The sequence below is a fragment of the Lissotriton helveticus genome, chromosome 1_1 (genome assembly GCF_964261635.1).
Source record: "Lissotriton helveticus chromosome 1_1, aLisHel1.1, whole genome shotgun sequence".
Lineage (NCBI taxonomy): Eukaryota > Metazoa > Chordata > Amphibia > Caudata > Salamandridae > Lissotriton > Lissotriton helveticus.
In genome coordinates, this window is record NC_136057.1 from 1,456,541,499 (window position 1) to 1,456,566,315 (window position 24,817).

Below are 24,817 nucleotides of genomic sequence, written 5' to 3' on the forward strand. Positions count from 1 at the left end.
GCTTTAAGGACTTGCAGTCTACGGCCAAGTGCTTGGGCCTTTCGGTGTACACCCGTCCCTGTCTGCTTTTCACCCCCTTTTGTGGCCACGGAAGGGGTTTTCAGCTTTACCAGCCACAAGACCATGCAAGTTCAGCAACCTCTGCGCAGCCGTGGGCGCAACTCCTTTAGACCCCATGTGTCAGGTGCCCAAAGGTCCAGTCAGTCCAATCCTCCCCCTGCAGCCTCTATACCTTCCTAGTCTGTCTAGCCCTTCAAGATCATGGGCGGCTGGTTGGTGGCAGGATCAGCCATAACCTCGACCACTGGCAAAACATCACATTGGACAAGTGGGTTCTTCAGATAGTCTGAAGGGGCGACTCCCTCCCATTCGAGGCTGCCCCTCTCTCCATGCCTCAGGCTGATGGAGGACTACCTGAATTTGCTTCAGGAAGAAGTCACAACTCTTTTGGCCATAGAGAGGGTTCTGGTGCCTGAAGTAGGCTGTGGTTGCTATTCTGATCCTGAAAAAGGACAAGGGCCTTCGTCCTATTCTAGATCTGCGAGCCTTCAACTACTTTCTCAAAAAGGAAAAGTTCAAAATGCTCAGGTCATGTCTGCCGGAGACCGAATGGTAGCATTGTACTTGCAGGACACCTATTTTTACATTCCCGTCCTGCCTGCCCATCGGTGCAACCTGTGGTTCACGGTAGCCCACAAGCACTTTCAGTTCTCAGTGCTTCACTTTTGCCTTACAAGCGCCCCTCAGGTGTTAACCAAGGTGATTGCGGTAGTCGCAGCTCATGTGCACAGATCAGGGGTGCCAGTCTTCCCCTATCTCGTTGACTGGCTGTTAAGCTGTCCTCTCTCAATTCCACACTACGCCGAATCTCCTGCTTTCGCTGGGGTTCACTATCAACATGCCGAAGTCACACCTGACTCCCTCTCTGATGCTGCCTTTCATCTGAGCTGGACTGGACACAGTGTCCAGTGCGGTTTTGGGCCTATACTCATGAGCAGCGAATCTAGGATATTCAGGCCATGATACCGATGTTTCAGCCTCAATCCTGGATTTCTGCCTCTGAGGCAGCCTTTGAGGCTGTCTGGCCTCATGCCCTCCTGCATCCTGCTAGTGACACCTACCAGATGGCATATGCGGTCTCTGCAGTGGGACCTGAATTTCCATGGGCGGAAACATCGGGGAAATCTCTACAACATGGTCCAGTCCATGAGAGAACTACTTAGGCTCTGCTGTGGTTATTGACCAACTGCGATTGGGTCAGAGGCAGACCCCTCTCCCTTCCCCCACCAGATCACACCGTAGTGACCGATGCGTCTCTCTTGGGATGTGACGGCCATCTGGGAGAGGTGGAGATCATAGATCCCTGGACGCTGGCGAAATCTGTACTCCACATCAACTTGCTGGAGCTCTGAGCAATTCCCTTGCCATCAAAAGCTTTTCTCTCTTCCATAATGGGAAAGCTGGTACTGGTGATCTGAAAGAAACACGTTAGTTAGATTCCTTACTTTAGAATATCCCCAGGCGTCAGACTGGATCCAGAAAGTTTTCGTCAGCAGTACCCCTGCACGTCGGTAGGCGTCGTCTGCTGCTCCGCGTCCGTCGTCGGCGTCGTGATCGCCGGGATGATGTCGTCTGAGTACTTAGCCGCCGCCCTCACACGCGGATGTCGGTTCTTCTTTTTTCCGCGCCAGCAAGCACAGATCCGGGAAGAGCTAGTACCCTTAGTCATTTTTTTACTAACTGTTTGGTCTTTTTGACTATCTTTTTTGAGTCGATTTCGACTCCTGGTGCCGGTAGGGCTTCCCGGATTCAAGCCGTGTGACGCCTGTCACCGACTGATGTCGGTTACCGACCCCCACCGCCAGTGTCTCTACTGTCTAGGGGCCGACCACGACGACAAGTTGTGCCCAGACTGTCGGGCATTGACCTCGAAAGCTAGGCGGGAGCGGTCCCGTAAGCTTCTCGAGATCCGTCAGTCGGCTCCGCGACGCTCGAGGTCCCGGTCAAGGAGGAAGTCGAGGGACCGGTTGCGCAGCAACAGCCACCACCGCTCGTTGGGTTCCAAGTCCTCGCATTCAGGTAAGTCGAAACATGAGAAGAAGAAGTCAAAGAGGCAACATCGCTCTTCTGACTCCCCTCGCCTGTCGCGTGACATAGCTTAGGGTTCGGGTGGCACCACCCACCCAGCTCCATCGGAGCCGCAGGCGTCGCATCTAGCTCCACACCCTCCGGTCCCTGGGCTCAATGTGACGCCGGGCAAGATTCAAGACTTCCTCGTGACCATGAGGACTCTCTTTCCGCCCTCGAGACCCGCCTGCGCGCCTTCGGGCCCCGCGGGTCTGACTGGGGGTCCTAGCAGGGTTCTAGCGTGCCGGCGGTTTCGGCCCCAGCGACTTCGGCGACTTCGATCCTGGCGCCGGCGGCGACTTCGGTCCCCTCCGCCGCAGGGCCAGTCGACCTCATGACTCCTCCGCTGGTGCCGACCCCTATGGTGCCACTCCTGGCACCGTCCTCAGACGACCCCGCCCCCGGTTTCAGCCCGGTCCGGGTCGGCGTTGGACCGGCACAGTCTCCGGCGTCGGTGGGTGAGCAATTCATCTATGACCCGGCTCCGTCATTTATGCCTGTTTATCAGGACAAAGATGAAGGGGAGGACTGGGAGGGGTCTGAGGACCCTCTGGCACAACAGTGCCAGTTAAGTCAGGACTGGGCAGACGAGCTGAGGGAGGCCAGTGGTCTTGACACATCGCCTGACACACTGGCTTCATCTCTCCTCCCTCCATGGCTACGGAGGAGGGTGCTACATGTGGTGTGGTGTTGCGCAGGGCAGCCAAGGCTTTGGTTCTTGAGCTCCCTGCTGCGGCCGTGAGGACTAATCTCTTCACCGAGGTGCTTCAACCCGCCAGTAAGCTCTTCGGAGCCTATGCTGCAATTCAATGAGGCCCTCGTGGACGTTCTGATGGGCACTTGCTCCAAGCCCTCCACAGTACCCCCTGTGGATCGGAATGTGGCCCGGGCGACCTTGCTTTCTGTCCGTACACCCCACCCCCGAGAGTCTGGTGATCCAGGCCTCTACGTCCCAGACCGCATTTCCGACTGCTCCCCCGGATCGGGAATCCAAAAGGCTTGATCAGTTTGGGAAGAAACTGTTTTCAGTCAGCTTGGGGTTGCCGTCCATTAATACTGCATGCCTTTTGGGCCGTTACACCCACTCTCTGTGCGATACGGTGGCGGACGTGCTGCCTCAGTGTCCGGAGGAGGTCCAGACACGGCTCGCCCAGGCTCTTGCTGAGGGGCGGGACGCAGCACTGTATTCCATCCGATGTGGACTTTATACCACGGACTCGCTAGGCAGAGCGATTTCCATGACGGTGGCGATCCATCGCCACGCGTGGCTGAGGTCCGCCAATTATTTGGGGGATGTCCAGAACACGCTCATGCCCTTCAATGGCAGTCGCCTTTTTGGTGAAAAAGCAGAGAGTGCGCTTGAGCGTTTCAAGGACTCCAGGGCTACAGCCAAGTCTTTGGGCCTGTCGGGCCAGCGCCAGCAGACTTCTGCTTTTCGCCCCTTTCGTGGCCAAGGAAGGGGCGCCCCCACACATTCGTCCAGCCACAGACCGCAGAACCAACCTCAACGCGGACGTGGTAACCGCTGTGGCGGTGCAGGGGGACAGAGGCCCGGTCAGTCCACATCCACTCCCGCAGCATCCACTTCAAAGCCTTCCTAGTCTGGCCTTTCAGGCCCATTCAACGCCAGTCGGAGGCAGGGTTCGCCATCACCTACTCCACGGGCGTACTATCACTTCGGACAGGTGGGTGCTGCAAAGCGTCCGAAAGGGCTACTCCCTCCCCTTCGAGGCGACCCCACCTGCCATGCCACCGCAGTACCACCGCATGTCGGGGGATCACTTGCAACTTCTGCAGGAGGAAGTTACGGCCCTCTTGGCCAAGGGGGCCATCGAGCGAGTTCCTGGGCCAGAAGTAGGACGTGGTTGCTACTCCCACTACTTTCTAGTTCCCAAGAAGGGCAAAGGGGGCCTGCGCCCTATCTTGGACCTCCGGAGCGTCAACAGCTTCCTCCGGAAGGAGAAGTTCAAGATGCTCACTTTAGCTCAGGTCCCGGCTGCCCTGGACCCAGGAAACTGGATGGCTGCGTTGGACTTGCAGGACTCATATTTCCACATTCCCATCCTGCCGGCCCACCGGCGCTACCTGCGGTTCATGGTAGGCCATGAGCACTTTCAGTTTACCGTGCTCCCCCCTCTGCCTCACCTGCGCCCCTCAGGTGTCCACGAAAGTGATGGCGGTTGTCGTAGCTCATCTGCGCAGATTAGGGGTTCCTGTGTTCTCCCTATCTCGATGACTGGTTGTTAAAGGCGGGCTCCCCCCAGACAGTCGTCTCCCACCTCCAGACTATGGACGGTCTCCTGCACTCGCTGGGGTTCTCCATCAACGTGCCGAAGTCACACCTGAGTCCCTCTCAGAAGCTCCTCTTCTTCGGAGCGGTTCTGGACTCGGCGCAGTTTCGGGTCTATCCTCCCGAGCAGCGAGTTCAGGATATTCAGGCTCTGATTCCGATCTTTCGGCCTTTATCCCGAGTTTCGGTCAGGCTGACACTGCGGCTCCTGGGGCTGATGGCCTCCTGCATCCTGCTGGTACATCACGCCAGGTGGCGGATGCGGGCTCTGCAGTGGGACCTGAAGTTCCAGTGGGCACACCATCAGGGCAACCTGTCCGACCATGTCCTGATCTCAGAGGGCACTGCGAATCAGCTGCAGTGGTGGCTCATGGACCGCGATTGGGTCAGTGGCAGATCCCTCTGCCTTCCCCAACCGGAGCACAGAGTGGTGACAGATGCGTCCCTCCTGGGACCCTTTGTCAGGAGGCTCTGCGCCTCTGGACATGGCTGGAACACCTGGGCGTCACCTTGGTGGTTCAACGCCTGGCAGGTTCTCTGAACTCCAGGGCGGACAAACTCAGCCGCCGTGCATGATGGATCACGAGTGGGGTCTAAACTTGGACGTGGCGCAAGGTCTCTTTCAGCAGTGGGGAGAGACTTGGTTAGATCTATTTGCCACCGAAGAGAAGGTGCAATGTCATCAGTTCTGCGCGTTTCCAAGGCGGCACTCGCTCGGTGACGCTTTTCGTTGCGAGTGGAGATGCAGTCTGTTGTACGCCTTTCCGCCTATACCACTTCTGCTCAGAGTGCTGAAGAAGATCAGGCGCGACCAGGCCCAATTCATCCTTGTGGCTCCGGACTGGGCACGAAGATGCTGGTATCCCGAGCTACTCAGTATGTCAGTCAATCCCCCGAGTCGTCTGCCTCTTCAGGAGGACCTTCTGTCGTAGCAACAGGGGACCGTCCTCCACTCGAACCCTTCCAGTCTCCACCTACATGCATGGAGATTGAGCGGCGACAGTTGAAGCCATTTGACTTGCCTCCTGAAGTCTGTGATGTCATTCTGGCAGCCAGGCGTCCCTCCACAAAAACGGTATACGCCTGCCGGTGGAACAAATTTGTGGCATGGTGCACAGCAAAGGCTGTGGATCCACTTTCTGCCCCTCTTTCAGAGGTTCTCCTCTTTCCTCTCTCTCTTGTCCAGCAGGGCTCTGCTCTGGGCACTATCAAGGGCTATCTCGCAGCCATTTCAGTCTTCTTGAATGAAATGAAATGAAATGAAAAGGAGTTTTATTAAGCGCGGCTGCTGCCCTGGGGCGTCCAGGCACTGAAGAACAGGCATGGTACCTCATGATACAGTCAGCTTAGAGAGTTAATCTTGTTTACTAAAAAGAAAAGTTTTGAGCTGCTTACGAAAGGAGGGTAGGTTAGGATTAGATCTTAGGTGGAAAGGGAGTGAGTTCCACAGCTTAGCTGCGTTATAGGAAAATGACCTGCCTCCTGCCTTAGATCTCCTGATGCGAGGGACTGTGACCAAGAAGGCGTGAGTGGAGCGGAGCTGTTTGTTAGGGCAGTAGGGGGAAGAGCAAGGGGTAGTTGATCATAGGGCCGGATTTCCAGAAGGCTTGGTGGGAGATGCACACCGATTTGAATATGATTCTCTCCCTGACAGGGAGCCAGTGCAGAGTCCTCAGCCCAGGCTCCACCGAGATTCTGGGCGGGAACTGGAGCAACGTGCGTGCAGCGCAATTCTGGATTCGCTGAAGTTTTTGCAAGACGAATTCAGGCGCCCCTAAATACAAGGCATTGCTAAAGTCGAGGCGAGATTGAATTAGGCCTTGTATAACAATTTGCTTGGCTTCAAAAGGTAGAAGCGGGAGAATTTTCTTCAACAGCCTGATGAGTCCGAAGCAAGTTGCTGATACCTTGGTTGCTTGGGTATTAAGGGTCAGGGATTTGTCCAACCAGACCCCAAGACTTTTTATATTGTCTTTGGGTATAGGCGGCGCACCCAAACTAATGGGCCATAAGAGGTCAATGGTGGGTGAAGCAGGGGGGGCCGAGGAGCATAAGCTCAGTTTTATCTCCATTGAGCTTGAGACATGACGCAGTCATCCAGCTTTTGACCTCTTCCATGAAAGTCGTCAGGCTGACCTGCGCTTGCTGACAGTTCTTTTGCACGAGAGAGACCACCAGCTGAGTATCGTCCGCATATGTGATGATCTTAATACCATATGGACGGACGATCTCAGCCTGCGGTCTCATGTACACGTTGAATAGCGTAGGGCTCAACGGTGAGCCCTGCGGTACTCCGCAACTCAGGGGTCTGCTTGAGGAAACAGAGTCTCCCTCAAAAACCTGGAACGTCCTATCGCTCAAAAAGGACTTAAGCCAGGCTAAAGCCTCTCCTGACACTCCCAAGCTAAGAAGTCGGCACAGCAGAATTTCAGGGTTCACCGTGTCAAACGCGGCACTCAGATCAAGGAGGATGACTGCCACTGATCCCCCCCGATCCAAGATCCGCCTAGTTTCCTCTGTTACAGCCAGCAAAGCCGTTTCCGTCCCATGTTTGGGGAGGAAACCCGTCTGGGTCGCATCAAGCAGAAGGTTACTCTCGAGAAACGTTGTTAGATGTATATTGATATGTTTCTCGAGGATTTTGCTCACCCAGGGTAGCAGGGAGATGGGGCGGTAATTAAGGTTGCTGGGGTCAAGATTAGGCTTTTTCAGGAGTGCTCGCACCATGGCTTGTTTCCAGGTGGGCGGAACAATACCTGTAGCTAGAGAGGTGTTGAGTAGCTCCATAATCGTGGGCAGAATGATCTGACTAACTGCAACCAGCATGCACGGGGGCAGGATCTCATGGGGAGCCTGACTTTACTTGGTGTATCAGAGGTTCAAGTGTCTCTAAGTCTAACAGGGGAAAGTGATCTAAAGTGTTTCGGTTGGGGTAATCGACTTCTGTAAAGAGATGTGATCCTTTAATAGACGGGTCTAAGTCCGAGTCTGAAAATGATAGATAGATATTGTTTATTTTTTTAAAGAAAAATTCCACTAAATCGTTACAGCGGAGGAGTGGGTTGTAGTTAGAAACCAGGGGAGGGAGGAGCTTGGTGAGACTTTTTACTATTTGGTAAATCTCTTTTGGTTTTGATCTAGCCGTCATGATTTTACCACTATAATAGTCAGATTGTGTTGCTTTTATTTCTAGTTTATAGACTCTAATAGCCTCCCTGTACATAACTTTATCTACAGCAGCGTATCCCAGGCGCCACCTCCTTTCTAGCTTCTTACATTGCCGCTTTTTCTCTCTAAGCTCATCCGAATACCACGGGGCTGTTTTCCGTAGCCTTTTTAAGCTGGCTTTACGGAGGGGGAGTATGGAGCCAAGAGACTTCGAAATCCAGTTATCATACTCCTTGTTATCTAATGAAGGGTTCCGAGTAAATAAAGGTCTAGAGGCTGCGAGAGAGCTGGTCCACTGTTCTAAGGGGATTCTGGACCAGTTTCTCATTTTTCGCGGGATGGGGGTGCAGGGTGACGGTCTATGTATAGACCAATTAAGAGGAATCAGAAAATGGTCGGTCCAGGGGAGATGACTAATAGAGCCTACTTTAAGATGCACACAGTTACTAAATACAGGGTCCAAAAGGTGACCTTTGATGTGAGTGGGGGATAGGACCAGTTGCTCCAGCTGAACTGCAGCCAGACTCGCCGTCAACTCTACGGCAACATTATCAGAATTATTATCAAAATGAATATTAAGGTCACCCAGCACCGTGAAATTAGACGGGGGCGTGACCAAATCAGCAACAAAGGAGGGTAAAGCTGTGTGGAAGTGTTTAAGTGGACTTCCTGATCAGCCTTCTCTTTTCAAGTCCCCCGTTGTAAATAAATTCTTGAAAGGTATCACACACATGTTCCCTCCTGTTCCTTTCGTGATGCCTCAATGGGACTTGAACCTGGTTCTTACTTATCTGATGTGCGCTCCCTTTGAGCCACTTCATAATTTTCCTCTTCGTCTTCTGACTCGCAAAACTGCTTTCTTGGTTGCCATCCCCTCTGCCAGGAGAGTGAGTGAGCTCCAGGCTCTTTCATCTAAGCCTCCTTTCCTCTCAGTCCAGCCGAACAAGGTTGTTCTGAGGACTCGTCCTTCCTTTCTGCCCAAGGTTGTTACTGCCTTTCACATCGGCCAGTCCATAACCTTGCCCACCTTCTTTACGCCTCTGCATCCCTCGAAAGAGGAAGAGAGGGTCCACCGTCTGGACCCAAAACGTGTGCTCTCCTTTTACCTCAACCGCACACAACAGTTCCGGGTGGAAGACCAACTCTTTGTTGGCTATGTGGGCGCTAAGAAGGGACGGGCGGTGCACAAACGGACCATCTCTCAGTGGATCTTTTTGTGCATCAAGGTCTGTTATTCCTTGGCTAAAAAGGAGCCTCCTGTGGGGCTGCATGCCCATTTCACTCGGGCCACGGCGGCTTCTACTGCCCTGGGTTGGGGAGTCCCTTTGCAGGACATTTGTCAGGCAGCTACGTGGGCCTCGCTACACACGTTTGCCAAGCACTACTGCCTGGACAGTCAAGTCCGGAGAGATGGCTTTTTGGGCCGTTCCGTTCTCCAGGACTTTCTGGTGTGAACTTGGTTCGCAGGCCCACCACTGGGGTTGGTATTGCTGGGGTATCTATTCTAAGGTAAGGAATCTAACTAATGTGTTTCTTTCAGATGTTTCAAGTTACTCACCTTCGGTAACGATATATGTGTAAAAAACATTAGTTAGTTAGATTCCTTACCGCCCCACCCATCCTTCCCGTTCTGCGAACCAATATCTAGGGTTAAGATATCTCCCTTTGAGGGCCCTAGTTTCATGGCACCAGTGTCGGTTTCTTGCATGGCTCTGCGTTCCTGGCGCGGAAAGCTATGTACAGAACTGACGTTAGCGCGCGTGGGCGGAGTCTAAGTACTCCGACGTCCTCCCGGCGATCACGACGACGGACGCGGAGCCGCAGACCACTCCTACCGACACGCAGTGGTACTGCTGATGAAAACTTTCCGGATCCAGTCTGACACCTGGGGATATTCTAAGGTAAGGAATCTAACTAACTAATGTTTCTTACAAATATATCTTTATGGACACCATCATTGCCATGTGGTACTGCAACAAACAGGATGGGTTGGGGTCCTGGACCCTTCGTCAAGAAGCCCCACGTCTCTGGACATGGCTGTAACGGCATGGCATATCCCTGGTGGTTTAACACCTCACCGGTTGCCTGAACGCCAGGGCAGCCTAACTCAGCCGTCGATGCCTAGTGGATCACAAACGGTGTCTCCATCCAGAGGTGGTGCAAGGTCTCTTTCAGAAGCGGGGAGAGCCTTGTTTAGATCGGTTTGCCTCTGCCAAGAATGCACAATGTCAGCAGTTTTGTGTGCTGGAGTTTCCAAGGTGGCAATCACTCTGCAAAGCTTTTCGTCTCTACTGGAGCACAGGCCTCCTGAACGCTTTTCTGCCTATACCACTCCTTTCCATAGTGCTCAAAAAGATCAGGAGTGACAGTGCCTCAAGTCATTCTTGTGGCTCCGGACTTGGCACAGCAAGTCTGGTATTCTGAGCTTCTTCAACTAAGCATTGATCCTCTGATCAGGCTGCCCCTTCAGGAGGATCTTCTTTTTTTGCAGCAGCAGGGGAGGGTCCTCCACCTGAACCTATCAACTCTATACCTTTTTGCATGGAGTAGTGGCAGTTAACAGCATCCAACCTTCCTCCCAAAGTCTGTGATGTGAGTTTGGCAGCCAGGCCTCCCTCTACCAAGACTGTGTACACCTGCTGGTGGCAGAAATTTGTAAAATATGGTACAGAAAGGTCTATTGATCCTCTTTCTAGTTTCCTCTCTCAAGTTCTTCTCTTTATTTTGACCCTTGCCCAGCAGGGCTCTGCTTTGGACACTCTTAAGGGGCATATTTTGGCCTTGTCTGTCTACGTGAGGCTGCCAGACCAACCTCTTTGTTTAAATCCTGTATTTTAAACCGATTTCTTAAGGGTCTTGTACATGGATGACCAACTTATTGTGGGTACATTGGATCAAAGAAAGGTTGTGCAGTGCAGAAGAAGATTATCTCAATGGGTTGTCCTCTGCATCAAAATTTGCTGTGCGCTGGCCAAAAACAGCCTCCTGAAGGTTTAAGAGCTCATTCCACCAGAGCAAAGGCTGCAACCACAGCATTGCAACGTGATGTTCCAGTCTTTGCCATTTGTCAGGCGGCAACGTGGGCATCACGTCACATGTTCTCCAAGCACTACTGCCTAGACAGTCAAGTCTGCAGAGACAGCCTTGTTGGCCGCTCTGTTCTGCAGGACTTCCTGGCCTAAACTTGTCCGCAGTTCCTCCTCCGCGGATTGTATTCCTTGGATATCTATTCCAAGGTAAGGAATCTGTAGCTTAATGTCACTATAAGATGGACAAGTTACTTCCCTTCGGTTACATCTTATCTGGTAGAAACATAATCTAGCCATAGATTCCTTAACGACCCACCCATCCTTCCCGCAATGTGGACAGGATTTTAGGGTCAGGGCCCAAGTTCTATCCATACCAATGTCAGTGCAATTCATGGTTCTGCGCTTCTCGCATGGAAAGTCATGAAAAGTTACTAACTCCACTGCACCAAGGTGGCGCCTATGTAGGTGACCGCACAAAGCCAACGACGCCACGCGGAGCCGACCAACGGCACCTAACAGCGCACAAGGGTATAGCTTGAGGAAAAGTCTTCCGGATCCAGCCTGATATCTGGGATATTCTAAGGTAAGGAATCTACGGTTAGATTATGTCTCTACCAGATAAGGCGTTACCGAAGGTAAGTAACTTGTTCTTTGGGGCTTTTCCCTGGAATAGAGAGTCCAGGACCTTTGGACTATGATCCTGATATTTCAGCTTTTATCTCAGTTTGGATTGACTCTGAGGCTGCAGGGATTGTTGGCCTCCAGCATCCTTCTGATGATGCATGCCAAATGGCACATGTGGAGTCTGGGACCTCAATTACCAGTGGGCACACCATCAGGGGAATATGTTGGACTGTATACAGATTTCGGAGGAGAATTCAAAAGATCTGCAGTGTTGGGTAATGGGCTGCGATTGAGTCAGTAGCAGGCCCCTCTACTTACTCTACCTAAAGCTGACTGCGGTCATGGATGCATCATTGCTGGCTTGGGGAGGCCGTCTGAGATAGGTGGAGATCTGAGGTCTCTGGTGGTCTGTCAGAAGCCTGGCTCCACATCAGTTTTCTAGGGGATTCACTAAGCATTGAAAGCTTTCTTGCCCACAATGAAAGGAAGGCTGGTGTAGGGGCTCATGGACAACACCACCATCATAAGGTACTGCACCAAGTGGAGTCCTAGGTCCTGTATCGAGAGGTTCAGCTGTCTGACGTTTTATTGTTTATTCTGTCCCAAGCCCAGCAAAGACTTGCTTTGGGCATTGTTAAGGCTACTTATCAGCGCTTTCAGCTTATTGCGTTTGCCGGACCAGCCTTTGTTATTCAAATTGCCCATCATGATGAGGTGTTTTAAACGTTTGCAACATTTGTGTCGACCAAAACGTTTTGTAATACTCCACTGGAGCTTGAACTTAGTCCTTACTTTCTTAATGTGTACCTCTTTTAAGCTGGTACACAGTTGTCTCATGAGACTTCTGACCTTCAAGACAGCCTTTCTCATCGCCATAATATCGGCTAGACGTGTGAGTGAACTTAAGGATCTCTGTGCAAATTCACCTTAGACCACTTTCTTTCTCTGCAAGTTGGTTCCAAAGACCGTGGTTTAATTTCTACTCAAAGTAGTCCCTCCTTTTCCTGGTGTCAGTCTATCGCCCTTCCAGCATTCTTTGCTCCACCTCATCCCTCTAAGGAGAGAGACTTCATTTTTTGGGTCCTAAAAGAGCATTGAGTTTCTATATCGATCGTACCAAGGAACATCAGGGGACCAATCCCCTCTTTGTAGGGTTTTCCAAAGCAAAGAAGAACAAAGCAGTGCACAAATGGACTTTTTCCCAATGGATTGTTCTCTGCATAAAAGTCTGCTGTCCACTAGCAAAACAAGCAGCCCCCAAAGCCTTATGGGGTCATAGCCCCATGGCCAAAGCTGCTGCCATCATGTAGGCACACAGATTCCATGTCTGGACATCTGTTAGGTGGCTACTTGGGCTTCTGTATACATGTTCACAAAGCACTTCTGCCTCAACAGTCCGTTCTGTCGAGAGGGGCAATCGCCCACTCTGTCCTGCAGGACTTTTTGGTCTAGGCCAATTTATAGACCCAGCACCTTGGGATCTATTCTCAAGGTTAGGTATCTGTGGTTAGAAGTATCCATCAGAAAAACAAGTTTCTTACCTTCGGTAACGATCTTCCTGAATGGTGCTCTAACCACAGATTGCTCACTAACCCTCACACCTCCATGTTCTGTGAAATGGACTCGTTTCCATATAAAAAAGGTCTCAATCTAGAGAACTGTACAGCGGTCATACCACTCTGAAGATGGGCCTTGAGTCTGAGGGCGCGGGCATTCCAGAAAACAACTGACGACTTCGCTTATGGGTGGCACTTGTATGTGGCTCCACACGTCCCTTCTGAACTGGAACAACGTTTGCACGAAGCCGCACAATGCCTCCTATCGGTATGCAGGAGAACTGCTCTAAAAGCTTCTGGATCAAGTCTGATGATTTAGGATTATTAACAAGGTGAGTAATCTGCGATTAGATAAAGCATGAACCAAAAAGATTGTTACACAAGATGGGAAACTTTTTCATCACAGCCCAAGTAGTAGTTGAAGAAACACATCTCTGGGTGGGTCAAAGTAGCCAAGGTTGCTCAGCCAAAGGTTTGGTAATTGGACCACCTAATTAAAAGGTGCAAATATTGATAAAGCCAGGCTGTAAATCTTTTGGTAATTGTATTTATGCACATAGCTTTTGAGAGTATGCTGGAGCAACATGTGAAGAGGTCTGTTTTTTCTGCAGTCCCACTGTGTCTAGAACACTGGTGTCTAAATCTACTTCAGCTGCTTAACACTCTTATGATCAGAAATGAAATCCTCTCAGAGCTATCTTCCAATAAGCATTGGGTGCTCGAAACAGTTCAAGTCATTCAGTGAGGTTCTCTCCCTCTTTTCCCTGGTCTTCTGCTTCTCACCCTCATGAACTAGCATGTCCGTTAGGTCTGGTGAAACTGCAGGGCAAGTCCTTGAGCTGCCCTTATTTCCTTCTTTCTATTATCAGACCTCTCAGTTCCATTTTTTGTTGAACACAAGCTACCCCTTCTTACCCGGCATCGAGCAATGTTAAAAGTGTAATAATATTGAACAGTATTTCAGTGGTGTGAGGTAAATTGACCTCTTCCAGGGCCGTCTGCCTTCTTACCCTTCACCACCACAAAGGAAAGATTGACGTGTTTGTTTGGTGGCATCATAGGTGTCTAATTCAGTGCCTTTGTTTTGCAGCAAGTCAATGCAGTGATTGCAGCCTCTGCGTCCATCAAGTCCTCGCCAAAACTGAAGCGAATGCTGGAGGTGGGTGCACTGAGGAGTTTCCACTGAGGCTGGTGGGACAGAAAGAGACGCTAAGGGTTGGAGACCAGCCCTGATAGGGTGGGGGGGGGGGTAGACAGAGCCACTGAGGGCTAAGAGTGGTATTAAGGGTGCAGGATAAGAAGGAGCCAAAGTGTTGCACACTGGGTCAAAGATCTAATGAGATTTGTGGTCACAAGGCTGGGCTGGGCAGGACATGATTATCAACTATTGTGTGTTTATAGTCAGACCCTTGATCCTAACTTATGTTTTATGATTTTCGTCCCAGATTATTTTAGCTCTAGGGAATTACATGAACAGCAGCAGACGCGGATCTGTGTACGGCTTCAAACTTCAAAGCCTGGACCTGGTGAGGCCTTGTGTGTCCTAAATGAGCATGAATCTCTTCTTTGAGAATGTCCCCTAAACGTGTGGGTGTTTCCTTGGAAAGCACATGCATTGTTACCAGCTCTGTCTCAGATCTGAATATGTTCAGATGGTGTGGGTGCTCTATCTGTGAGGATCCTGTCACCAGAAAGACCCACAGCTCTGAGTGATCGGTCTCTAAAGTATGTAGATGTGTCCTTGGAGCGTGTTTGAATTGAGCCTTAGGCGAGCAAAGTGAAACTTCTGAGAGTGAGGCCAATGTTTGTGTTAACACAACCTGCAAGTGTTTCTTGGTACATGGTCAAAGTTGATACAAGCATTAATTATTGGTCTGGCTCAGCATAAATTGCCAAATAGGATAGCCTCAATCAATCAATCGATCAATCAGGGATTTGCCTGTGTATTTCTGAGTACATAAGGATAAGCCGCTTGCATACTTGTGCGCTTGTTGGTGTGTGTCCATCTGTGATTGCTGCCTGCTGCATCTTGTCGATCATAGATTCACTCTGCTTCGTTGGATTTTTAAGCTTGCTGACACTAAGTCGACGGACAGGAAGCTGACACTGTTGCACTATATTGCGCTGGTCGTGAAGGAGAAGTACCCAGAGCTTTCCACCTTCTGGACGGAGCTTCACTATGTTGAAAAAGCAGCTGCAGGCGAGTAACACCTGTGATGCCATATTGCTCATTTCTTCTGATGCCACTGATTCTATCCTGCAAAACAGAAATGTTGTTTTTTGTCTGAACTGTGCGCTCTTAATGTGGAGTGTGTGAGGCGAAAGTATCTGTTCTTTATCTGCCAAAGGAATTCACATTCTGTGACCTAACGTCAGAATTCCATACAAAGATTCCTTGACAGAACAAACTCTTTCCCGCCCTTTTCGTTTGAGCAGCTGCAATAGGTACAGGAAGGACAGGTGAAAGGCAAGATCTCTGCCGAATGTGTTTTCTTTTAACCTGGTGGTGTGTGCCTCAGATCAGAGGTGTTCCACAGTGTGACCGGTTTGATGGGTTCATGTGGGACCCTGGTGCACCACCTTGCTCAGGGGCTCTGCACATTATCACTGGTCAGTGCTTGGTAAAGATGGGGTTTCTGCGGCGTTTTGGGGGCGCAGGGCAAGGGGGATCATGCTTTAGGAAAGGCTTTTGTTTTGATAAGCAATACTACATGGATTCTTTGTGACTGCAGTTTGTGCATGTGAGATGAGAGCACAGTTCATTCAATTTGGTCCCTCGATGATCTCCAGGAGGATTCATATAAATGGGCATCCTTGTGGCGTACATCACTATTTCAGAATTGTGTGTGTGCAGGGTAGTGTGTACATGGGTGCGCGGAGGCGGTGTGTGGAGGATATTTCCCATATCTGCTGGACTCTTTGACCATCTACCTGTCCTAAATATTGAAGTTCTAGACCCTGTTTTCTGCATACTCTGGTGTAGAACCATAATGATAAAACTAGAAGTTTACCATAACCTGATGATAGAGAATCTTCACATATGGTGCACATCTTCTGTTGATGCTATAGCTGCTTATTAACCCAGATTCCACAGCTGATATTTGGGCCCCCTATATTTTAAAGACTGATTTCAGAACTCTGTTCAAGATATAGAAAGTCTACCTTCAATTAGCCAAGTATGGTTCTTGGTTTCTAACTTTTGTCAGCAAAGAACTCGAGTTGGTTGCAAGAACTTATCTTCCACCGCCTCTGTGAAGGCCCTGATTCAGTCCTCTCAAACATCATATGACAATTTTACTTTTTTCATTCAAAAAAATCTTTCATCCACAGTAGTGTGACCAGTGCTTGTTTCCATTCCTCAAGCTCTTGCACCATTCTTGGTTCACCACTATCACCAATTATTTTCAACTTTTCGTTTGTTTTAGCCATAGTTCGTCTTGCTGTAAAGGTGGGGGTGTAACAATACTCTTTTTAAAAAAAAACTCCACAAGTCAAACCCCCTCAATAGTGTTCATCCTGCCTTGTGAAAGCCACTTAGACGCGTCTGGCCAGATGGCTCTCAGACCTTTTCGAAATATTTTGTTTCCCGGCCACACTCAGGCTGGTTTCCCTTTTTATTATTCAAGACTATGGCTGTCCTGCCACGCTAGTCATGCACTCTTTCTCTGCGGCATTGGGCACCATTACACAATCCTGATGGGTTGATTAGCTTTGGTGGGTATTGCGTGTTCGCTCTTTAGTCATTTTTCTAATTTGTGTGGTTGTATTCATTCTCCTTTTCAGTTGACCTGGCATTGTGTCCCCTGGGCCGTTCCGCAGGGATTCTCCCTCTGTTTAACTTTTACATGTAGCTCTTTGGGACTGTCATTAGTCTTATCAGTTCAAATCCTGTCTTAAAGAGGTGATATAGAACTTCTCATCCACCTAGAAAAACACTACACCAGATATGTCCACTGCATTAACCGCTGCAGTGATGCTGAACATTAATGGATTGGGAGGAACTTTTTACAACTGAACTCTCAAGAGACTGAGACCACTGTGGTTAGCTGATTCCCTCCTTGGACATAAAGTGGTGCTGACAATACAGCCATATTCTGAAGATTTGTCAGATTTTCACTTTAACCACACACTATTCTTTCCGGTCTATTTCCAGAGTTGTTCAATGTTGACCTAGAATGGCTTCATGTGAAGAGGATCCTCTGGGTTTATATCTGGAAAAACAATAGAGTTGTGTTCTCTGTTCCTCTGCCCAATTCTTGTTGTGTCCTATGTTTCTAACGTGAAAGGACACTCCGTGCCCAATCAATGAATCATAAGGTGGATAGTGAGGTGCGCTGAAGTGTTCTCTAGAAGTGAACAGTCCTCTGCCTGTCAAAATAACCTCTTGCTTCACTAGAAGTGTGTTGACTTTGTGCCAGTGCACTGCTTTATGAAATGTGGAAGATCCCTGTGTGCAGAACACCTGGGTAAATATGGACACCATGGTGACAATGCAGGAGTGGCACGGTTTTAAGAAATGTCTCCAGCCGCACCGTGTTCCATATTCCCAGTAGATTACTTGATATCCCATTTTCGACCCTTCTGAATCATTGAAAGATCTGTTACTTACATTTCACCAAAGTTCACGAAAGTAGACCTGATTCAAAGATTCACAACCTCCACGCCTTGAGGCTGTCCGATAATCTGGAATTTCCAACTTTTGTGCATTTAAGAAGCTACCCTGGAGCAAAACTTGGGAACTTTTGAAACCTTTACTGGTTTCATTGCTTATAGCTATGCCACCCAAATAATGAGGTTAATGGGCCATTGAAGTCTTTTTATATACTTTTGTATTGATGCCCTGAGTATTCCCAGCATGACAAAAGTATTAGGAAACCGTGTCAATCAATGAAATATATCAATGCAGGAAAACTTTAGTTACTGGTAAGCAACTTTTTTCAAGTTTGTGAAGTATGTGTTGAGGAATGTGGCTTTTGAAAAGAGTTTACAAGGGTAACTAATAATTTAGGGATAACCTGGAGCAGAGGCGTAGGGAACCCCCGCGTTATCAGATAAATGGGTGTGGCCACTGCACCGATGGCACAGTAATCTGTGTCTCAGTGAAAGTTGATTTGTTTTATATTTGGCCTATTCTGGTGGCCGTGTTACAGCAAACAAATGATGGACGGAATGCTGACAATGCAAACATTCTCCCCCAGTCAAAAGATCTGGGTTAAATCCATCGTTCTTTTGCCCACTACGCCACCCCAGTTTGGACCCAGCCATATGCAAATCAGTCTTGACCCTGTGCCTCATGGGAACAGTCCAGACCGAACTGCCAGGCCAGGCATTCCCTGGACCGGAAACAAGCATCCTGGGACTGGTTACAGGGTATGTCGCCCTTCTTCAGCCAGGCTAGCTTGAATCTTGTGGCACAGTGAGCACGGGACCCCCGTCTGGGCATACCCATCCCACTTAGGGCGAAAAGTGTTACAGCAAACAAATGATGGACAGAATGCTGACAATGCATACATTCTCCCCCGGTCAAAAGATCTGGATTCCGTCCATCATTTGTTTGCTGAAACACTTTTCTGGAGGCCGGCAGACAAAGTGCCATAAAACATTCCAAGGCAAGAGCGGGGCAGGCCTAAGAGGTGGAGGTCAAGTGCTATGACGTGAGCCCCAGGATTGGAAAAGAAAATGATGAACACATTCAAAAAGAACAGAGAGAGAGGAGCAAATCAAGTGAGTGGGGGATGAAGGACACTGTGAGAAAAAATATGAGAAAATGAAAAAGATTGAAAACAAATGAATGATGCAAGGATAGAGGCCTCGAAGGAGGAAAGTTTGGATGCAGAGGTGAAAGAATCAATTAGTGAAAGGTTGGAAGGGTGGACGAGAGGTTTCGAGTGAATGAATTGGACTAAAGTTTCTAAGGACAAATGGACGGAAGTGTGTTAAAATGGATCGATGTGTGAAGGAAATGGTCCGGGATGGATGGAATGATGAAAGGATATTCGGATACATGGATGGAAAAGTGAAAGAGTGGGTTTATGAGCGAAAGGAATCAGTGAACTGATGGATGGATGGGACAGTGAAAGGAAGAGAACAATTCTATTAAGTGTCAGGCTTACCTGCTGCACCCACTCGGTGTCATTAAAGATTAGTTTCAAAGCGGGGGGGGGGGGGGCTACTCCCTTGGCCTGGGGGATGTTTCAGTAGGTGGCTGTCGTGGAGGTCCCAAGCTCTTTACCCGGCTCTTAGCCCGGATTCCCCCTCTCACCCTCCTTTTCCCTGCTGTATCATAACATCCATCGCTGACACTGACTCGCACTTCCTGCCCCCTCCAGTCTCCTTGGAGAACGTGCTGCTGGACATCAAGGAGCTGGGCCGGAGCATGGACCTCATTCGGCGGGAATGCAGCCTCCACGACAACAGCACCTTGCGCGGCTTCCTGAGCGCCAACGACGGGAAACTGGACAAGCTTCAGAAGGACTCGCGGACTTCGGAAGTGAGTAACCAAAGCAAAGCAGTGCGGAGCGAGGAGAGACGGAGCCGAGCCACGAAGAGTGCGAGGGGGGGGAGGGGGCAGCGGGAGCCTGGCTGCAGACAGTGTGGAAGGGTCTCAAGCTGGCAGGAGTCAGGGTGGAGGCATGTGCTCACGACAAGTGCCCGTAGAAGGCGGGACAGGATTGTGCCCCTAAAGACTGGCGGAAGTGACGAGCAGCAGTGAGGACATGTGTGGAATGTCCAGAGGGCTGGAAGCAGGCGAGGGCCCTAGTCTTTAGGGAACCGATGGCAATGGGTAGGCAGGGGTGTGGCCTGGGGTAGAGCCCTGAAGACTGGAGAACCTGACCATACCAGCCTGCCCAAAGCACTGGTCTGGGTGAGAGGACCTGGGGTGTTCATTACTGGGGTGACGTGTTGTGGAAGGATGAAGGGGGTGGGGTCATGTGGGAGCACCGAGTCTAATTGGCTTTCTCGCTCTTTTGCTCCCTTTCTCAGGAAACGTACAATACTGTAGTGCTGTACTTTGGGGAGAGTCCCAAGACGACGCCGCCCTCTGTCTTCTTCCCGGTCTTTGCACGCTTCATCAAGTCGTACAAGGTAAGCGGCCGACCTGCTTCAGGCTTGCGCTTGCTTCTCCAGCCCTGTGTTTGCTGATGGTGTGTGCCCGCGCCTGCCCAGGGGGGTACATGTGCCAGCCTCCTTTCCTTGCATTGCTTGAGACCTTGCTGTGGCATAGACAGGCAGGATTGCTAATCACCTGTAGGGCTCCTTTCCCTTACTGTGCTCTTCCTGTGAAGAGGGCTTTTACTCAAATGTTTTCCATTTGCACAGAGACACTCTGTTTGTTTTCCCCAATGTACATACTTTAAATACAGAGAGAGATGCACGTGGTAAATGTTTGCTTGGGAGATCTCATTGTTTTTTGTGTATTTTATGCTGCTCATTAGCAATGCTTTTTATGATTCAATGGATGTCAGTGCAAGGTCCCTCCAAAATGGCACTGCATCCACTTGGGTACTATCCCAGCACCGCCACAGGCCATGCCACGCTTTACCTACTTGGACACAGTCTCCAACCCTCTTTGTCTCCCTCTCTTCCTCTGTACCTTATTGTAGTATTCTCATGTCATGGTATTTCTCCTATGTTACCCTTTCCCTAGCTGCTCAGCCTGTGTGTATGTTCTGAGTGGAATGTTGGTGTGTGGGACTTGTGTAGGATGCCTGGGTGACTGGATGAGGAGTGACAGTTGGTGAGAGGGGCTGAGCAGCTAGCAGGCTTCTCCTGGCGGGGCTGTGATTTACCACCTACAGGACTTATATACCTGTTATGATTACTTGAAGAAGACTTTTACTACCTGTTAACCAACCTGTGAATAAACCTACTTGGTTTACATCATACCAGCGTGGCGTGATTACTACACTTATCTGCCTTTTTTTTCTCTGCCTCTCTACCTACGAACTACGCTTGTTCTCCAAGCCTGTCAGCGTTTGCAGGGTTTCTAGCAAACCCACCATGCTGTCTCGGTCTGCAGCCTCTCTACCAACTCTCCACCTCTTTACCTTTGTGTTTTTTTTATTTCTCTTTCTAGCTTTTTCAGTCTCTTTTCCTCTGTCTGTCTTTGTTTCTCCAACATTTTCTGTCTTGCTTTCTTTTCTCACTTATACGTTATCTTTGTTTGTTTCTTCCTTTGTCTTTTCTGCTCTTTTTGTCTCTCTGCTAAGCTGCCTCTGTGTACTAGGAGTATGTAGCAAATCTTCTCTTCTTTGCGTCTCTTACTATCTCTATTTTACTTTATTTCTTAGTTTTTCTTTGTCTCCCTCGTTATTCTTTTTCTCTTTTTCCTCTGCTTTTTTTCTTAGTTTTCTATCTTGCTACTTTGAACTCTAGCTATTTTTTCTGTTCCACTTTTATCTTCCATAATTTTCTTCCTGCTTCTTTTTTTCAGTTTTTCATCTCTCCATTCTATTTTAATTTTTACGCTCTTATTCCCTACTTTAATTGAGAATTATGGTGAGTGATAAAACATTTGTTAGCAATTTGTTAATCCTGTACGCATCCCTATCGTTTTTCCCTTAAATTGTAAAATCTAACCTCTAATATGTACTGTTACATGTCTTTCCATTGATTTACAAATGGGGAACTCCAAGTCTGACCCTAGACCTTAGTCTACACCTATCCTTTACCCGTATCCTCCAGTTTAAAAGGGTTTTGTTTACCCTCTTTCCAAACTCAAATCCTAACCAAATCAGTAACCCCAATCTGATCCCATGCATGCTGTACACGAGGGGTATTCATATATGCATCCCTCCCTAAACCCTATTATTGTATTTATATATTATAATTATTATTATTGTCACGTTAATTACCTGCTTTTGGGATTTCTCTCTTTGGGTTTCTCGACTTTTTCCCCGAACTTTGGAAATAATGTTTCCATCTCTGTTTGTATCTTTGCCCTTCAAATCTTTCTCTTCACACTTCCAATGCATGTTTGTTTTCTCTCCTATACCTTGGGGCTGTTGATCTGAAGCAGCGCTCTCGTGCTGTCTCTGACAGGCAGATGTCGGTCTTGCTCCTGTGTGCTGCCTGCTGCAGCCCCATGTTTCTGTGGCCGGGTTGATGCTGCCTGTCTGTCCGTCCGCCGTCCCTGTGCTCAGTCAGCTCCCATTCTGTGTCCCGAGAAGCAGCCCTTCCTGGAATTGTTCATGCAGGAAGTGCTGCTCACTCTCTGGTGGGGCCACCTGCATCTGGAGGAGACATAACAGAAGCTGCGTGAGTGGGCCAGCGCTCCGTGACACCGCTTCTGCCAGGGCCCAATGATCTGCTTGGACTCCATTTCTTGAGCTCTGCTCTTATATCTGCATTTGTCCCACACCCCCCCTTTCCCACATCTCTTTCGCCGAGTGGGACTTTGCTGGCAGGCCCTCTCTAGTTCATACCCATCTCCTTGACTTACCCCTAGCTGGTGTCCTGCTGCCCATGCCCTCTCGTGGCTGGGCCCTTAATTGTCCAGATCCAGTCGAATCCAAATTCTCTCCCGTCCAGATTTGTCTTCCATAGCCCAGTTCTGGTGACCCCTTTGCGGGCGAGCCCTCCCTCCTGGGAGCCCCTCTGATGGCCTTCTCCCATGATGGCTTTCTTCTCTTCAAATCACTTCACTCTACTTTTATCTGAACCTTTCATCTAAACTCTCTTCAATTCGAAGCCTTCCACCGGCCCCTGCTCTCTATGATGTAGCTCCCCCAGTCCTCTCCTGCTTGGATCCTCTGCTGTCTGAGCCTTTCCTTCAGACCCCTATTGCCGGAGCCCTCTGCTGGCTAAATCCTTTCTTTTCTGAATTGGAACTCTAGGACCATCCTGTCCGGTTACTCTCCTGGTCAATAGCCTCCAGGCCCTCAGGAGGTTTGTCCTTTTTAGCTCTTCCCTACTAGACAGTGCATGTGCTCTCTATTGCAAGACATTGTTAGCTGACTGTGGGCCTATAGCCCGCCCCTTGCATATCACTGGTTGGCTTTATTGCCACTCCCATGGGCTTGCTTTGTATTTGCTAGATTGTGTGGCCTTTACTTCCACTTTGAGCGTATGCCTCTGCCCTGGAGCATGATAGCTCTACTCGACCCTGCAAGGATTACAGCCAGGTGTGGTGTAGTCTGTGATTCGCTTAATAGAATGGAGGACATGAGAAACCAAATCTACTTATTAGGGTGAAACTGGTGAAGAAACCAAACCGGTCATCCGCAAATGTGTGCATAGGTCCATCAGGGTGAACAACCTTTACAACGAAACTATTACAACGCACTACCATTACAACGCGGTCATTACAACGCAAACCATTACAACGCATTGCGCTGGGGGGGGCGCTCTAGGATAGGGAATAAGTTTAATTTTCTATCCAACACCTTCCCTAGTGTCCACGGGGACTGGAGTTGGAATAGAAAATTATACTTACCACTATCCAGCACCTCTAAGCGCTATGCGTTGTAACGGTTTGCGATGTAAAAACCGCGTTGTAAAGGCAGGCGTTGTAATAGCCTGCGTTGTAACGTCATACATCCGTCCATCAGTAATAAACATCTATATAATAATGTGGAGAACATATTATGTCAATCTTCTTTACATTTTGATTTAAACATTGGGAGTGTGGGGGCAAGCCTTGTATCCACCCTGAGGACATTCCTTGCTTGACAAGATGAGTTAAGGGGGGACGTTTTTGAAATGGGGTGATTTAAGGCCTGTTCTTGCTGGACAGTTCTATCTTTTTAAAGAACGAGGATGACCCCTGCTGTCACAAGCCTTCCTTTTGCCCAGTCTGTCCCCAGACCTGGGCTCGAGACCTGGGCTCGAGCGCTGAGCTTGGACCGATGTCCTCCCCCTCCTAGTGTAGTTCCGGTTGCGCACGTCCGGTCACTGCTCTCTGATCTGTTCCCTTCTCTCTTTGCACCCGCAGGAAGCCGAAGAGGAGAACGAGATGCGGAAGCGGCAGGAGCAGGCGCTGAGGGAAAAGATGCTCGCGCAGGAGGCCAAGAAACTGGAGCCCAAGGTCAGAATATGAGCACAGGCGCACAAACACCCATGAATGTATGTATGTATGAAGACACACTCGCTCACATGAATGCGCGTGAACATAAAAGCACCGGTGGCCTCGGTGAGGGGCGCATGCTGACCTCACAGGCATGGGCCCGATGTCCTTTCACACAGCCTTCTTTGAACACCTTAAAGAATAGTCCTATGCAAAGAAAGTTGCACACGCTCTCGATTTAGCCGTCATCGGCTTACACGCATTGGTTCTTAGAACCTGCGAGGGCTACGTTTTGTACATCCTTTTTTTTAAAAACACAAACATACACTCTCTGCTCCTCCTTTAAACCCACACCTGTAGATTGGCCCCGTTCATGTGTCTGTTTAGTACCACCTGAGACATGTCGTGCAGCCTCGCCTGTGCACAGGGCCATCGAGCCGCAAAGAAGTACTCATACCAGAGGTAGGTACATACATTTTCTGCAGCCTTGTGTGTACACACCACGTACCATTGTCTTGTGCCCTTTCGTAAGCGTAAGGTCTGTTCACATGTTTCTGTGGCCAAACACACACATACACACGTACGTGTCCTTGCAGCCTTATGTACACCTGTCTGTAGTCTTGCAAACGTGCATGTCCTCAGGGCTTTAAGTCGGATGAAAACACTGGGGGGGTCTCTCAAAGGGGCGTGGCCACTGTAATTAAGGGCGTTTATTAAAAACAGGTACGCAGAAAATCTGTGCTTCACAAAGAGTGCCGCCCGGCTTGTACTTTGCCGTTTCTGCCATTGCATCAAGATATGTATGATACAAGTAACATCATACCTACAACAAGCCAGGACTATTGGCTTTGTGAATGGTTGTTAGCAGCAACAATAGCTTGAATACAATATTGAAAAAGCTTCCAGTTAAAGCCCCGGTGACACCAGGACAATGTTGCTGCTCTTGAGTTTCAAAGAGAAGGGAAATCCAAAGAGAAGATGACTCTTTAAAGGATTGCCCGTCCCCTAGAGCGCTCAC

The 24,817-nt window shown here is 49.4% G+C and overlaps 1 protein-coding gene across 7 annotated transcripts in view; it reads left to right on the plus strand.

The window, feature by feature from the left end:
* The window catches only part of FMNL3 (formin like 3), a 419,538-nt gene that overhangs the window by 357,015 nt on the left and 37,706 nt on the right, over window positions 1–24,817 (plus strand). For all 7 annotated transcript variants that reach the window (XR_013610360.1, XM_078685970.1, XM_078685960.1 and 4 more), the window contains 6 exons: window positions 13,885–13,953; window positions 14,240–14,320; window positions 14,865–14,994; window positions 19,124–19,284; window positions 19,779–19,880; window positions 23,728–23,820. Coding sequence is in view for 6 of the 7 variants with exons in the window: in XM_078685970.1 (XP_078542096.1) it covers window positions 13,885–13,953; window positions 14,240–14,320; window positions 14,865–14,994; window positions 19,124–19,284; window positions 19,779–19,880; window positions 23,728–23,820 (636 nt within the window). In the remaining variant the exon portion in view is untranslated. The remainder of the gene's footprint in view (window positions 1–13,884; window positions 13,954–14,239; window positions 14,321–14,864; window positions 14,995–19,123; window positions 19,285–19,778; window positions 19,881–23,727; window positions 23,821–24,817) is intronic.